This window comes from Globicephala melas, chromosome 12, assembly GCF_963455315.2.
Source record: "Globicephala melas chromosome 12, mGloMel1.2, whole genome shotgun sequence".
Classification (NCBI taxonomy): domain Eukaryota; kingdom Metazoa; phylum Chordata; class Mammalia; order Artiodactyla; family Delphinidae; genus Globicephala; species Globicephala melas.
Window position 1 is genome coordinate 10,283,528 of NC_083325.1, and position 14,949 is coordinate 10,298,476.

At 56.1% G+C, this 14,949-nt stretch overlaps 1 protein-coding gene across 2 annotated transcripts in view; it reads right to left on the reverse strand.

The window, feature by feature from the left end:
- Window positions 1-14,949, reverse strand: part of KCNIP3 (potassium voltage-gated channel interacting protein 3) — a 90,327-nt gene that overhangs the window by 68,721 nt on the left and 6,657 nt on the right. For both annotated transcript variants that reach the window (XM_060309725.1, XM_060309726.1), the window contains exon 2: window positions 8,107-8,269. In XM_060309725.1, coding sequence (XP_060165708.1) covers window positions 8,107-8,269 — 163 coding nt within the window. The remainder of the gene's footprint in view (window positions 1-8,106; window positions 8,270-14,949) is intronic.

Below are 14,949 nucleotides of genomic sequence, written 5' to 3' on the forward strand. Positions count from 1 at the left end.
AAGGATGTGACTGGAGCAGGCATTGCTGAAGACACACAGCCCACATTCTCGGAGCAGCCGGTGTGCGCAGGCAGCTCGCTAAGGCCCTTCTGGGCATCAAAACAACCCCACGAGGTACGCGTGGCGGAGAACAGCACTGCAGCATCCTCCTCTGCTCTTTCACCTACAGAATTCAGGTGTCGTTGGGGGTGGAAATGTACGCAGCTTGAAAAAAAACGCCACCCCCGCCTTCCTTGCAGTCACGGTGGCTCAGCTCTAGCCCATAAAATGTAAGCGTAAATCTTCCAGAGATTTCTGTGAGAGTGTTGCTTTCCTGATGTAGGCATCACCACTTCCTCCTTTCCCCTGATTTCTCCTTTCTCTTGTCGGGAGCAAAGCCATGATGGCTGGAGCCAGAGCAACAACTTTGCAACTGTGAGGGAAGAAGCAAAAAACCCCTTAGACCTTGACTCTGATATCCCCAAGCTGCTAAACCAGTGCCAGCCGCTGCCTAGCCCAGATTTCTCAGATAGGAGATACATACCTCTGTCTAAATTAAGCTACTGTTGTTTGGGGTTTCTGTTGGCAGGCAAGTAAAAACATTCCTTCCAAAGTGAAAGACCAGCTGTTGTACCTTGCACTCCTAGCCAGTGAAAGGACGTACACAAGGGGCTTCTTGTGTACCACAGGTGCTGTGCTGCTCCAGACTGTTTCCAGGCACAAGCAAAGCCTGTGCAGCAGGTCCAGGCTGCGTACAAGCGGCTCTCCCCTTGGGCCTGATGACCCAGCACATTCAACGGTGCACAGTGTGTCTGTGGAAAGTTAGGGTGCTCTGCAGGGCCCAGGGTGGGCCCCGGTAGAAGCCTCTGCTTTTGATCAAAGCCATGCTTTCTTTGGCAAAAATCTCTTCTTCTTTTGACACTACTTCTGGCTCACTCCTGGGCCCTCGGGGAGATGGAAGGCCCGACTGTGGGACACCAGGTGACCCTGAGACCTGAGCTGCCCATCAGGAACTAAGTGTCCACCTCTCCCCCAGCTCTAAAGGGGCATGCACAGCACGTCACCATCACACACAGGTGCTACGTATAAGCTCAGGGTCGGGGGTCTAGAAGGCTCAGGTAGGTGTCTGCTCATAAACGGGGCTCAGACCCCCATGGTAGCAGCTGCATCGCCACCTTCCCCTCAACCCACACCTGTGGCCTCATGGGGAGTCCCTAAGACCGTTTGAGGAGGAAAAGCACGTGTATGTAATTTATTTTATAGACAGAGCTGCAGGCAATTCTGACACCAACTACAAGTTGTCTGGAAGGAGGGGTGGCCTGAGGTACAGACTGACATTGACTCAGGGGTGGGTACTAAGCATGTGTTCAGGGGTCAAGGAGGTGGAGGGAAGAAGATTGGAGGAGCGGTGACTAGGACGTGTGAGGGTGTCACAGTCCTTTGTGGACGCTGTCCAAAGGGCAGCCAGGCCTGCGGAGGCACCGAGAGTCTGGTAGACAAGATGGCCTGTCTGTGCACGTCAGTCAGCCTGTATTCCTGGCCATGAACAAAGGGCCATGGGGGACGAGGATTACTCATGGGTCCACGAAATGAACTTCCCCTCACCGGGCTGATCTGGGTACAGCTGCTGTCGGGTGCCCAGCCTGCCAGCAGGGCGACAAGCCAGCCACCAGGTGGCAGGTCAGCTCCACCCTGGCAGGGACCATCGTTTACTCTTTCTGGAATTGACATTCATTCTGAATACAGACCTCGCTTTCTGCCCACCTTGCTTCTGCCAACAACACCGCCCATCGCTGTGTCCCACGCATCGTTACTGACTCAAAGACTCATTTTACAGCAAAGAGTTGTGGCCAAAGGCCAGTGCTGACAAGACGCACGGGCCTCCCCCTCTTCCCCGTGCCCAGAAGCGGCTGGACTTGCAGAACAGCGAAAGCGCCCCCCGTACACTGGTTCCAGTGCCAGTGGTGAGGTGCAGGTGCTGTCCTGGACGTGCCACCATATATGCTCCTCCTCCAGCCGGAAGAATGGGTCCAGAACCAAGGGAAGCACCACCCCCCAACCACATACTTGCAGCATCTTTGCTTCTCATCTCCAATACTTTGGGCTCTGGATAAGAGATTTTAGATCCCTAAAGAAGAATGCTGGGACTTCCCTGGCGGTCCAGTGGTTAAGACTCCGCACTCCCAATGCAGGTGGCGGGGGTTCGATCCCTGGTCAGGAAACTAAGATCCCGCATGCCGCACAGCGCAGCCAAAAGAAAAAGAAGAAGAAGAAGAGGAAGAATGCTTCCCCAAAGGGGAGACACCAGTGCACCTGCTGAGCTGGAAGCTGAGACCGTCACCTGGCCATCTGGGGCTCCCACACCACTCAGGCCAGCTGACTGAAAGGGCGTTGGCTGGGATGAATAATGCCGATTACCCAGGGGAGAAGGTGTTACCCCTACATGGGGTGGAGGATGGGAACTACGTCTCAGACCTAGTGAATTCACCACGCAACCTATTCATATTGCCAAATACAGGGATCAAAGTGAGTGGGGGTGGGGTGGAGTTATAGGTAGGATGACCGAGGGCTCAGATCGCTCAAGAATGAGAGCTTGGATCACACCACCGTGGGTTGGTTCTTAGCTGAGGGCCCTGCGGTGGATTAAAATGGCCACAGATTTCATACTGCAATTCCACGGAAAGCTAGTCTATTATTTCCCCTCTGCTAGGCTAAGCCTATGATCGTTTTGACCGATAGCATGCAGCAGAGTGATGCTGTGTGAGTTCTAGAGCCTCGGCCTCAAGAACTCTCTGCCTTACTTATTGGAACACCTCTTCCTGGAAGTCAGCCATCTTGTACCTGAGTCCACCATGCTGTGAGGATGCTCAAGCAGCCACGTGGAGAAAGACAGGCACTGAGGCACCAGACGTGCGGGTGGAACCTTTCTGAACCTCCCAGCCCAGCCCAGTCACCAGCTAAGCAAAGGTAAGTGAGTAATCACAACTGATGCCATGTGGAGTAGAAGTACCATCCGGGGGGAAGGTAGGGGGGCCCGCCCAGATGCCTGACCCACAGAATCGGGAGAAAAAAATGGTGGTTGTTTTAAGCCACTACATTTGGGAGTATTTTGTTAGGTAACAAAAGGTAACTGAAGCATCTCTCCTTCACACTGGGGGGCCGACCTCTCCAGAGAAATCCTCTTCACAACTCATCTTCCCTCCAGGCTCTAACCATTCAACTTTCTATACTTTTGATAAGGGTAAAAGCTTCAAAAGCCATATACAGTTTTCAGATAAATCCTTGAAAATTTGCACCTGATCTGGCATCTCACTTTGAAACATGATGTTGAGTATATCTTGGTGCTTCAAACACATTAAAATTCTGTTAGGGATTCCCCTGCTGGTCCAGTGGTAAAGAATCTGCCTTCCAATGCAGGGGACGTGGGTTCGATCCCTGGTCAGGGAGCTAAGATCCCATGTGCCTCGGGGCAACTAAGCCCACGCGCCACAAGCGCCTCAAGGAGAGAGCTCGCGTGCCGCAAACTACAGAGCCCACGTGCCGCAACTAGAGAGAGAAAACGCTCATGCCACACCTAGAGAGAAGCCCAAGCACCACAACGGAAGATCCCACATGTCTCAACGGAGATCCTGCGTGCCGCAACTAAGACCCAAGATAGCCAAATAAATAATTTTTTTAATTAAAAAAAATTCTGTTAGTATATAGTTATATATCCTTATGTATTATAGACAAGCTAATTTACCTTTTCAGCCCCGTACCTTTCTACTACCACTCTTTTTTTTTTTAACATACTTATTGGAGTATAATTGCTTTACAACGTTGTGTTAGTTTCTGCTGTATAACAAAGTGAGTCAGCTATATGCATACATATATCCCCTCCCTCTTGCGTCTCCCTCCCTCCCACCCTCCCTATCCCACCCCCCTAGGGGGTCACAAAGCACCGAGCTGATCTCCCTGTGCTATGCGGCTGCTTCCCACTAGCTATCGATTTCACATTTGGTATCTACTACCACTCTTTTATCAGGCGTGCTGGTGGTGGTGACTTTATGATTTTACATGGGGGTGACAAACCCCAGGAGAAATGAGTATCTCCCGGAGATGGATGCGGTGGCTGAGAATCCGGGTCTGCACTTTGGGGGAAGGGGCAGGAATGTGTCCCTTTGCGTGGGGAATGGTCACACGGTGCCACACAGGAGCATGTGGCTGCAGCTCCGGCGTCCCTACCTGAATGGGCTGGGACATGGGGTGTTTCCCATAGCGGCAGGCAGGGCCCTTGCCTTGTCACATCCAGGCCTCCTCCTCTGGCCCTGTAGCGTTTCTGCAGACTTCCCAACAGCCGAGGGTAAGTGCCTCTCTGCTTAAACCAGCCAGCCTGGACTCAGGCGTCTGCCACGAACACCCCAGGGTACTCTGTGGGTGATATTATTATTCCAGGCTTACAGTTAAAGGCACCCAGTCCCACTGTCCTCGCGCGAGCCAGACTTGAGAAGCGCGTCTGTCCGGTTGGTGGCTCAGCCGTGCCCCTGGAGAGAGGGCCTGACATTCTCATAGGAGGGACTTTCGGTGCCGGGGAGATAAGCAGAGCAGCTCAGAGCGCCAGCCCCTGGGTCACTGAGGATGGCCTCCCAGCGTTGGGGAGGGATGCACTTCCGGGGCCACGCCAACGGCTCTGAGCGGCCCGGTCCCGGGACCACCCACCTTAAAGGCCACCGCTGCTGACTGGCTCCCGACCCCATGTTGGGGCTTTTGCAGCCCAGGGGTGACCCCCAGGGCGCAGCAGCAGCAGCTGGCCTGGCCCCCTGTCCTCGTGCCACCTGGTCCCTGAGTCCCACCCACTCCTTGCCGAGTCGCCGAGGCTCAGGCCACCCTCGTGTTCCACTGGGCCACGCTCCTTGGGTCCTGCTCTAAGATGTCCCAGAAATCTGTGGTTCAGGCCGCCTCCGCTGAATGGAAACCACCCCTACCGCCAACAAGGGTGCAGTGTCCCGGCCACCTGCCGCCTTCTGCAGGCGCCAGCCCAGGACACCCAGCTGGGCCAGGCTGAGCGCGGGGACAGAGCTACACCGAATGGCACGATTGTCCTCTGCACCCAGAGCCCCGGGAGGCTCCTGAAGGAGCAGAGGCACCTCGTCTGCACACGGCTGATCATTTCACGAGCACACGGAGCCCTTGGTGTGAGCAAGGTGTCCTCAAGGGATGTGATGGGACTGCAGAGCTGAGGCCCAGGAGCGATGCTCAGTGGAGAGAGGGGTGCACTGGGGTCCCGGCTCCTCTGCCTGGGAGGGTGGCTGCTGCCTCCGCAGACCCCGAGCCCCGCCTTCCCGCAGCTCCCGAGAGAAAAGTCAGGGAAGACACACATGAGAGTGGGCGCCCGGCCCGCAGCATACGGAAGACTCTCCAGGTCAGAGACCTCGCTCAGCCCCTGACCCGTGGGACCCGCTGACTCGTGTGACCTTCTTGAGAGTCGGTCTGCTCTTCACTTTTAGTAAAACAGAGTGACCCTCCGTGCCAGCCTCACACAACTAAGGATTGCGTTTTGTGCGTTCCACATGGCCTGGCAGGGTGCCTGGTAAACATGTCACCAGGGGAATGGGCAGGGCTGGGCAGAGCCCTTGGTGGTGTCCTGGGCCCTGCACCCCTTCCCCACCCCCACTGCTGCATGGCCGTGACCAGCCATTCAGCAACGGCTTCCACACGGCTCTAGAAGGAGCTGACGGGAACAGACGCTGCCATCTAGGAGCCCATCGAGCTAAAGGTGGGACCCGTGGGCGTGGTCCCCTCGGCCCCGTTTCCTCTCGTTGCGACCCCAGACACACCCAGCCTGCCCCCCGGGCTTGCTCTTCCCCGTGTCCACGCACGCTCAGGTGTGCAAAAGGCTCAGCAAGGGGGGCACACCACACCCCAGCCCCATTCTGAAGACCATCGTGTGCCAGATGTTTCTGCTGGAAGTTGGAAGCTGGAGCCAGGGCTCAGCAGGAGAGAGGCCTGGGAGTGGGGTGGGTGCTGGATGCCGAGGACCGGGGAGGGAGAGACAGACACCGGGTCACGGAGGGGCTGCAAGATCCATGGGGGGAAAAGAAGGAGCCTGAGCTGCTGCCAAGAAGACCCTGGAGATGCAGGCCAGTAAGAACCTGAGCCTCGAACGAACGGAGAAGGATGCGATGTACATATATATGCAATGGAATACTACTCAGCCACGAAAAAGAACGAAATAGTGCCATTTGCAGCAACATGGATGGACCTGGAGATTATCGTACGAAGTGAAGTAAGTCAGACAAAGAAAAATACCATGTGATATCACTTACATGTGGAATCTAAAATACGACACAAATGAACTTACCTACAAAACAGAAAGAGAATCACAGGCATAGAGAACAGACTTGCGGTTGCCGAGGGGCAAGGTGGGGTGGAGGAGGGAGGGATTGGGAGTTTGGGATCAGCAGATGGAAACTAGTATATATAGAATGGATAAACAAGATCCTACTGTAGAGCACAGGGGACTCCTGTGATAAAACATAATGGAAAGAATATGAAAAAGAATATATATATGTATAACTGAGTCACTTTGCTGTACAGCAGAAAGTAACACAACATGGTAAGTCAACTATACTTCAATAGAATTGGTGGTGGTGTGATGAACTGGGCGATTGGGATTGACATGTATACACTGATGTGTATAAAACTGATGACTAATAAGAACCTGCTGTATAAAAATAAATAAGTAAATAAATAAAATAAAATTCTTCAGATCGTAAATCTAAAAAAAATAAAAAGAATCTGGGCCTCCAGCGAGGCGAGGCTGGGCCCATCAGAGCAGACCCGAGCCCGTCGGGCGCACAAGGCCGGCCACACGAGGGCGCCACGGCTCACCTCTGCTCCCTGTTCCTACCCTAATGGAAAACAATTGCTTTTACTCTGCTGCAGAAAAACAGCCCTGTGAAGATGTGAGCTTCCCAGTTAAGCTGTATGAAATTGTAGTAACCTCACGTTTCTGCATCGTCCCAAGAAGCTGGAGAGGGAGAGCGCACATGGACCCCACATGTGTATTCACAGGCCCCAGGGCCTCCCTGGAGGCTGCTCTGGGTAACGGAACAGTCAGAAAAGGGTGACGAAGCAGCACAGGTAGCAGGGGCTCAGGGAAGCAGAGGGAGGGGACTGGAATCATGCTGGGAGCGCCCTAGAGTGGGTGTGCAGGTAAAGGACAGGGGCCTGGCCTGCACACACTGCTGGCCCCACCCCATCAAGCCTGGGAGGCTGGGGCCATGAATATACCCATTCTCCAGGCAAGGGGACTGAGGCTCCCTGGAAAACACAGTGTCTGAGACAACGAACAAGACACAGCTGTCAGGATCCAAGTCTTCACCTTTTCCTTAAAGTCAAAGAGGCAGCGTCTCATGCACGCCTATGTGTGTGGTCACAGGAGTGTGCATGGTGTGTGTGGCGTGCACACCTGTGTGTGACGTGTGTGCACCCACATGTGCTTGGTGGGTGTGCACAGGTGTGAGTGGGTGGTATGTGCACACTTGGTGGGTGTGCACAAGTGTGAGTGTGTGGTATGTGTGTGAGAGTATACGGGTTGCATGAGGTCCCCCCTGCATCTCTTACTGCATCACAGACACCAAATACCGCCAACAGCAAGTGCCGGCCATCCATTTCTGCCACAAACTCCCAGAACGCAGCACGAGGTAAAGAGCCAGCCCCAGCCCCTGGGCTGCACTGGGCAGGACCGAGGGGGCGCTGAAGCCCGGGCCTTCTCCTCCCCAGGCCCCTGCACGTGTTTGCACCCTGCAGGTGAGTATCAGCCCCCCTTTACACAGAGGACTTAGAAAGGAAGACTGTGTCACCCAAGGTCACCCGGCCAGCGAGGCTCTGAAGCCCTGCTCCATCCTCCCAGCTGGGAAAATTCCAGCATGGTCCTATCGATCTGTCCCCACCTCCCTGGGTCCTGCCTTGAGGTCAGCACCCTGCACCCTGCGGGAGCAGGCACCGATGAATGGGAAGAGGCATGAACGAATAGAAACATGTCCCCGCAGAGGCAGAGGTGGTGTGGCCCAGGCTGGGGTCCCAGGGTAGGTCTCCGCGCTCAGAACAGACCCCCACCTTCTTCCCAGCCAGCCCAACCCCTACCTGATCCCTGCGGGGCTGTGCTGGACAGGATCCACTTCACCAGGCAGCACCGCATCAGGGCCTGGCGGGTGAGCCTCGGCCGCTGCCACTTGACGCCGTCCTTGCTCAGCGGTGTGCGCCCGGGGTCCCCCAGGAGACTGCCGTCTGACACCTTCATCACCTCCTGCAGCAGGAACAGGCAGAGTGGCCCTGAGCCCTTGCTCCCCAAGGGGACCTCAGATCATCCCCAGGGCAGCCCTGAGGCCGTCCTTCACTCCACCCAGGGTCTTGCCTTTCAGGGATGCATGCCAGGAGCCCGCAGGCCCGCTGCTGCCCCCGCCCCTGGTCATCTCCTGCCCGGTCTCTTAGCAGCCCCACTCTCTCTCCAAGAGCCCTTGGTCACTGCGTGGCGAGGCCACCTTGCAGGCACAGACAGTGTCCGCTAGAAAACGCTGCGCCAGTGACCCAAGCTGGAGGAGTGGGTTGAGAATGACGTTAAAGGCCACCGTGGGGCTCTGTGCACTCTGTGCTCCCACACACACTCCCCACCAGCCACACCAGGCTGCTCTGTGAACACACCCCTTCCACACTTGAGCCCTGCTCATGCTTTAAGATCCCGCCAGCAAGTCACCTCCCCCATGAAGCCCCCCTGGCTTCTAAAGCTGAGGGAGTTGGGTCTGTCCCTGCACCGATAGTTCCACAACAGCACGGACTGTGCAGTGGGAATTTGCTGGAAGAACTCCCGATTGAAGGCAGGGTCTATGGGCAGGGGTTCCCCCACTGGGCACCCTGGTCTGTTACGTGATGGGGCCCCTGGAAGGAGGGAGGGAGGTGAGGGTCCAGACTTACTCATCAACACCCCCGACCCTGGCATGGCCCTGGCTGTCAGAGCCAGACAGTCCCTTCGAGATCACAGCCCAAACCCCTCACTGACTAAAGCCCAGAGAGGGGAGCAGATCTGCACAGGGTCACACAGCAAAGCTGGCCTCCTCACTTCACGCCAGAGCCCTCGATCTTTCTTCACCTTGAGGCAAACTGAGGCCGCATCAAAGGCCCGAGGACCTCCCCAGGAGGGGGCACATGGATGCAACCCACTACGTACTCTGTGCAACCATCTGAAGAAACGACTCAAACAGCTGATGGGGGAGGGACTTCCCTGGTGGTCCAGTGGTTAAGACTTCGCCTAATGCAGAGGGTGCAGGTTCAACCCCTGGTCCCCTGGTCGGGGAACTAAGATCCCACATGCCTCACAGCCAAAAAGCCAAAACATAAAACAGAAGCAATATTGTAACAAACTCAATAAAGACTTAAGAAAACCCCAAAAAACAAAACTGACGGGTAGAATCTTGGAGGAGGGAGCTGTGGGTGGGATGTTAAGATGCTGGGCTGTGAGTGTGGCTGGGGAAAGGACAGCCCGGGGTCACAGTGGAGGCCCGGAGTGGTGAGATTTGTTTTCCTACATCAATATTTTGAGCACCCTCACCTGGCCTGCCAGTGGCCCACCATCCTCAGTGCCCAAGCTGGCAGCAGGATGGCCCTCTGGGCATCTGTTGAGTCTGGTTTGCTGCCCTTGTGCCATGCCTCCTGCTTGGGGCGGCAGTGCCACAGGTGTGGCCTGGCCCGTTGGGTCGCTGCCGCAGGTAGCCCCAGGTTCATGGTACTCGGGATGCGCGGTCTGAGCTCCAGACGTGGGAGGAAGCAGCGCACCCCCGTGGGTACCAGTTCTGAGTGGGTGGGTTGACGGGCCAGGACAATGGCCATTGGGGTGACGGGTTGGTGATGTCCCTCCAGGGTTGTGGGGTTTCACGTGTGCTACATTTGTACAGTTCTGAAGAGTATACGGGTGTCCGAAATAAATCACAAACAGATGTACATTCGAGCAAGTTCTGCAGATGCAGAGACCCCAGCGCAGCCCCTGCCTCGGTCAGGTTCTCAGGTACAAGGAGCAGAGAGACGGACCCAGGCTGATGGTAACTGGAAAGGAATCAGCAGTGGGGAGCCCAGGCCAGTCCTCCCCGGGAAGGACAGAGAGCCAGGCTTGGAAGACAGACCAGACCAAGAAGCAAGTTGCTGGATAGCCAGACCTCAGCCACGGTCACCCATGGGACAGCAAGGGCACCTCCCCTACTGCTGAATAACACGACCCTGGGGCTAGCACTGCCATCCCAGGGGCACTGGGCCTGGGACCCCCCACTGGTGTGATGGCCCTGCTGCCCCTGGAACCTGGAGGCTGCTGGGGGAGTCTCGGTTGAGGCACTAGCTCCAGTTTCAAGGTCAAGAGCAGAAGGGTCAGATTGTCCCAGCCCAGGTCATATGCCTAATCCCTGGCTGCAAGGAGAGCTGGGAAAGCAAGCTTCTGGCCTTTTAGGTTCTTTCATGCCCTCTAGGGAGGCTTTCCTGAACTTGAGGAATAAGAAAAACCCTACAAATATCCCCTAAATTGTGGAGTTTGTGTGAATGCCCAGGTGAGGGGAGGCTGGTGCATTGCCTCCTGCAGGCTCTGGTTGGGAGGGAGAACCCTCCAGGTGCTGAGTTGGCTCACGACCCCATGAGGCCCGTCCACATTTGGGGCTGGGCGGTTGGCCTCCTGGTCAGCTTTCGGAGAAGTGGCCGTCCAGACAGGACAACATCCAAACCCCTTATCCTGACTTTCAGGGCCGTCCCAGCCTGGTCCCAGCCGCCGGCTTTCCCTCCTGTAGTCATCACCCCCCCAAGCCACCTCCCCAAGACACACCCTGGGCGGCACCCACCACATTCCTCCTCTTCTCCAAGGCTCAGCCTGCCAGTGGGGGGCGGTTAGTGGTGCCCGGAGCCGCAGTTAGGGTGGGCACTCACCATCCCAATGGGGCAGAAAGAGGGGGTGAGCGGGGGTGGCCAGGGGCCCCAGGGTGCCAGGGATGCTGAGGGAGGCACCCTATACACACGCACGCACATCCACACACACGCATGCACATCCACACACATGCACACACGCACGCGCATCCACACACGCGCATCCACACACGCACATGCACACACACCCATCCACACACACATGCAAGCACACACACATGCACGCACATCCACACACATGCACACGTGCACACAGGCACTGCCCAGGCTGTCAGAGAGACAGACCTTCTCCATTATTAATGATCTGCTTCAGGAGAGAAACAGCCTCGATGAATAAAGTCTTTCTTTCGGTCCAGGAGGCGGGTAGGGGGAAGTCGGGCAGCTGGTGCTTCATTATTTCCTGAGTTCTTTGCTGTAGGCTCTGCATATGGGCTTAGGAGAGAACATCAGAGGGAGAAACTGATGCCCTCAGCATCTCAGGCAGGAGCTGTCTGTAGGGACCCCACCCCCCATCTCAGGACGGCGCTGGCGCTGCTGGCAGGGGCCGCCCTGGGCACTCTGTCTTACAGCCAGGCCTGAGCTGATGTGGGGAGACCCAGCCGGTGGCCCGGGGTTCCGTCCTCCTGGGATGGCTGGGAGGGTCCACAAGGCGGGGCTGAGAGCCCCCCTCATGCATGTCTATTCTGGGCCTTAAGGTCACCTCGTTGTCATGACAACCCCCAGGAGGTTGGCAACGCCATGCCCATTTTAAAGATGAGGAAACTAAGTCTCAGAGAAGCTTGGGGGCATGCCAGGGCCACACTGCACTCATGGCCTCCTGGTTCCAAAGTTCAGGCAGTCCTGACCAGGCTGTGCTGCTTAACTTCCCTGGGCCAGGCCCCCGACAGGCCTTGGAAGATGGCGAGGGGCTCCCAAGCCCCCCAACCATGTCAGAGTAATGGTTTACTAATGTCCCAGGCTAAGGAGTACCTCTCCTGGTGGAGAGAGTTGGACGAGGGTGGAGGAGCCCTGGGCCATGTCCTCCAGCTGGCTGAGGGCCAGGACCCCGCTGTGAGGCCCACAGGCGGGGCCTGGGATGGCCTCCCACTTGAAATGGGTGAGGGGGTCCTGACAGCGAGGAGAGGAAGGGCCCACAGTGGCTGGGCACGAGCAGGGCCACACAAATGCCAGGAGAGGCCGAGGCCCGTGTACTTGGCCCATCAGAAGGTTGGGGAGGGAGGAGGCTGGGGGAGTGACCACCGGCTCATCCTCGTGACTAGCTGACACTCGTCTGTCTGAGGGAGGGTCTGCCGGGGCTGGCAGGGAACGTTAATGGCCACTCCGGACTCCCTCCTGCTGAATAGGGGGGCTCTCGGGCATCGAAGGAGGGAGCCCCGCAAGGTGACACCACCTCACTCCCTGACACTTCTGTGCAGGGAGGTGACAGAGTTGACGAGGCCTGGGTTGGTGAGGAGACTGCAGCACAAATTAAATCCCTGGTCAGCCTGCTTTGAGGCCCCAGTGTCTTCTGCTGCATGTCAGTAAAACCCAGGGCCTGTACGGACCTGCAAACCCCTCAGTCAATCCCACCTGACCCTGTGAGTCCATCTCGCCTCCACTGCCCGCCTCATCTGTTCCGCACGTGCCCCCACATGCCCGGCTTGAGCACCTCACAGCTTTGCACCTGCTGCTCCTCCGCCACACACTCCCCCCACCTCCGGCCCCTGCACACGCCTTCTCCCCTGCACACTCCTCCCCACCCCCTGCACACTCCTCCCCCCTCCCCCTATCCACTCCTCCCCCTCCCCTGTCCACTCCTCCCCCCTCCCTCTATCCACTCCTTCCCCCTTCCCTGCACACTGCTCCCCTCTTCCCTGCACACTCCTGTACATTCTCCCTGTCAGGCCTCAGTCAGACCAGGTGATGGGAGACCCCTCTCTCTAGGCTGCCATTCACCACCCATATCAACAGCTGCTGTGCTTCCCAGCACACTGCTTTTGAACCTACCCTATTTATTTGTTTTCCGAGGTGCATTTCTTTCTTTCTCCTGGAATGTCAGCTCTGAGAGCTGGCCCTGGCCTGCTGTGTGCGCTGCTCTTCCGCAACACAGAGCCCGACACCCAAGAGACCCTCACGTCCAAAACTCAACAGTAAAAGAACAAAGCATCCAGTTAGAAAATGGGCAAAAGACAGCACAGGCATTTCCCCGAGGAAGACGTGCAGGTGGCAAATAAGCCCATGCAGAGTTGTTCCACATCATTAGCCATCAGGGAAATGCAACTAAAACCATAAGGAGATGCCACTCGGACCATGGGAACGGCTACAATCTCAAAAGCTCACATACTATGTGATTCTATTTATACACTTCAAAAGAACATTTTAGAAATGGAACCGATCAGTGGGCCAGGGGTTCAGGATGGGGGGAGACGTGGAAGGGGGGAGGTGGGTGTGGCTATAAAAGGGCAACACGAGGGGTCCTCGTGGTGATGGAACTGTTCTGTGTCGTGACTGTGGTGGTGGAAACACAAACCGACATGTGATAAAAGTAAACAGCACTACGCACACACACACAGAGTGCATGTGTTATAAAACGGGGTAAAGGGTATTTAGGGGCTGTTTTATTTCTTACAACTGCAAGTGAGTCTACAATGATCTCAATAAATTTTCCATTAAAAAAATACTCTCGTACATAGAAAAAAAAAGAATACTTAAAAAATACAAACACACACAAAATCTTCAATAAATACCCTAAAATGCCCCGGTGAAAGCCCCCTAATGCTCTCTCCATAATTTGCCTCAGACCTTCTCCCTGCCTGCTCTTACTGATGCATTTTAACAGCGGATGGAGCCATCCCTCCATCCTCCACGGGCCTCAGGGGACGGTCAGAGCCGGGTGGCAGAGACCAGTGAAGCCAGAAGAGACCAGTGAAGCCAGAAGAGACCAGTGAAGCCAGAAGATCTGGGTCCTGAGGTCGCACAGCGTCCCCAGCAGTACATCTGGCCGTGTAAGCATTGTGGGCCAGGTCCCAGAAATGGCCCTAGGCTGGCCCCGGGGACCTGCAGTCTCCTCGGAGGCTTACAAGGTCCCCTCAGGGCAGGGGCTGCAGGTGGTCTGAGCCGTTTCCGGCCACTCACCCCAGACTTGCAGCTCCTGCCCGGCTAGTGGGGTCCAAGGGCAGGTCTCAGCTTCCTTCCAAGTCCCCGGGTCTGTGGGGAGCACAGGAGGGACAGAAAGGGCACTGCACTGGCGATGCACCTACTTTCCTGCAGGTTCTGAGCTGGGTGCTTTATTTAACGCTCACACCAATCTTTCGAGGTTCCGTAGGCCCTCCTGCAAATTGCCCAGCTGAAGCCCAGATCCTGTAATAGGACTTTCTCACACCCTCTCACCAAGCTCACCACGTTACCCGTGGTGCGTGTTCTCTCTCGGCCAAGGGCAACAAGGAGTCAACCAACTAGTTCACCTTCAGGTGTGTCCTGCTGGGCTTTGGCTGGAGCGGGTGGAGCACCTGGGAGAATCTTGTGCCTGGTACAGGGGATGACTTAGACCCTGGGTGCCCGCAGCATCCCTCTAGCTCCAGCTCTGAGACTCAGCAGCCCACATAGTGGGGGAGGGTGGGAGGGGCTGGAATTTAATGCTGTTGTTTTGTTTTCATGGCGTTGTTATGGTTACCGCAGCGACTGCTACTAGCTCTCCTTTTACGATAATGATTTACAGATTCCCTTTTTTTTTTTTTTTTTTTGCGGTACGTGGGCCTCTCACTGTTGTGGCCTCTCCCCTTATGGAGCACAGGCTCCGGACGCGCAGGCTCAGCGGCCATGGCTCACGGGCCCAGCCGCTCCGCGGCATGTGGGATCTTCCCGGACCGGGGCACGAACCCGTGTCCCCTGAATCGGCAGGCGGACTCTCAACCACTGCGCCACCAGGGAAGCCCCTACAGATTCCCTTTTAAATGAACTTACTGAAATTTAAAATGTGAGTTAATTTAAAGGAAAAATAAGAAACAATAGCACAGGTTGTGGCAGATAAAACCAAATGGGTGAAGGCAGAGT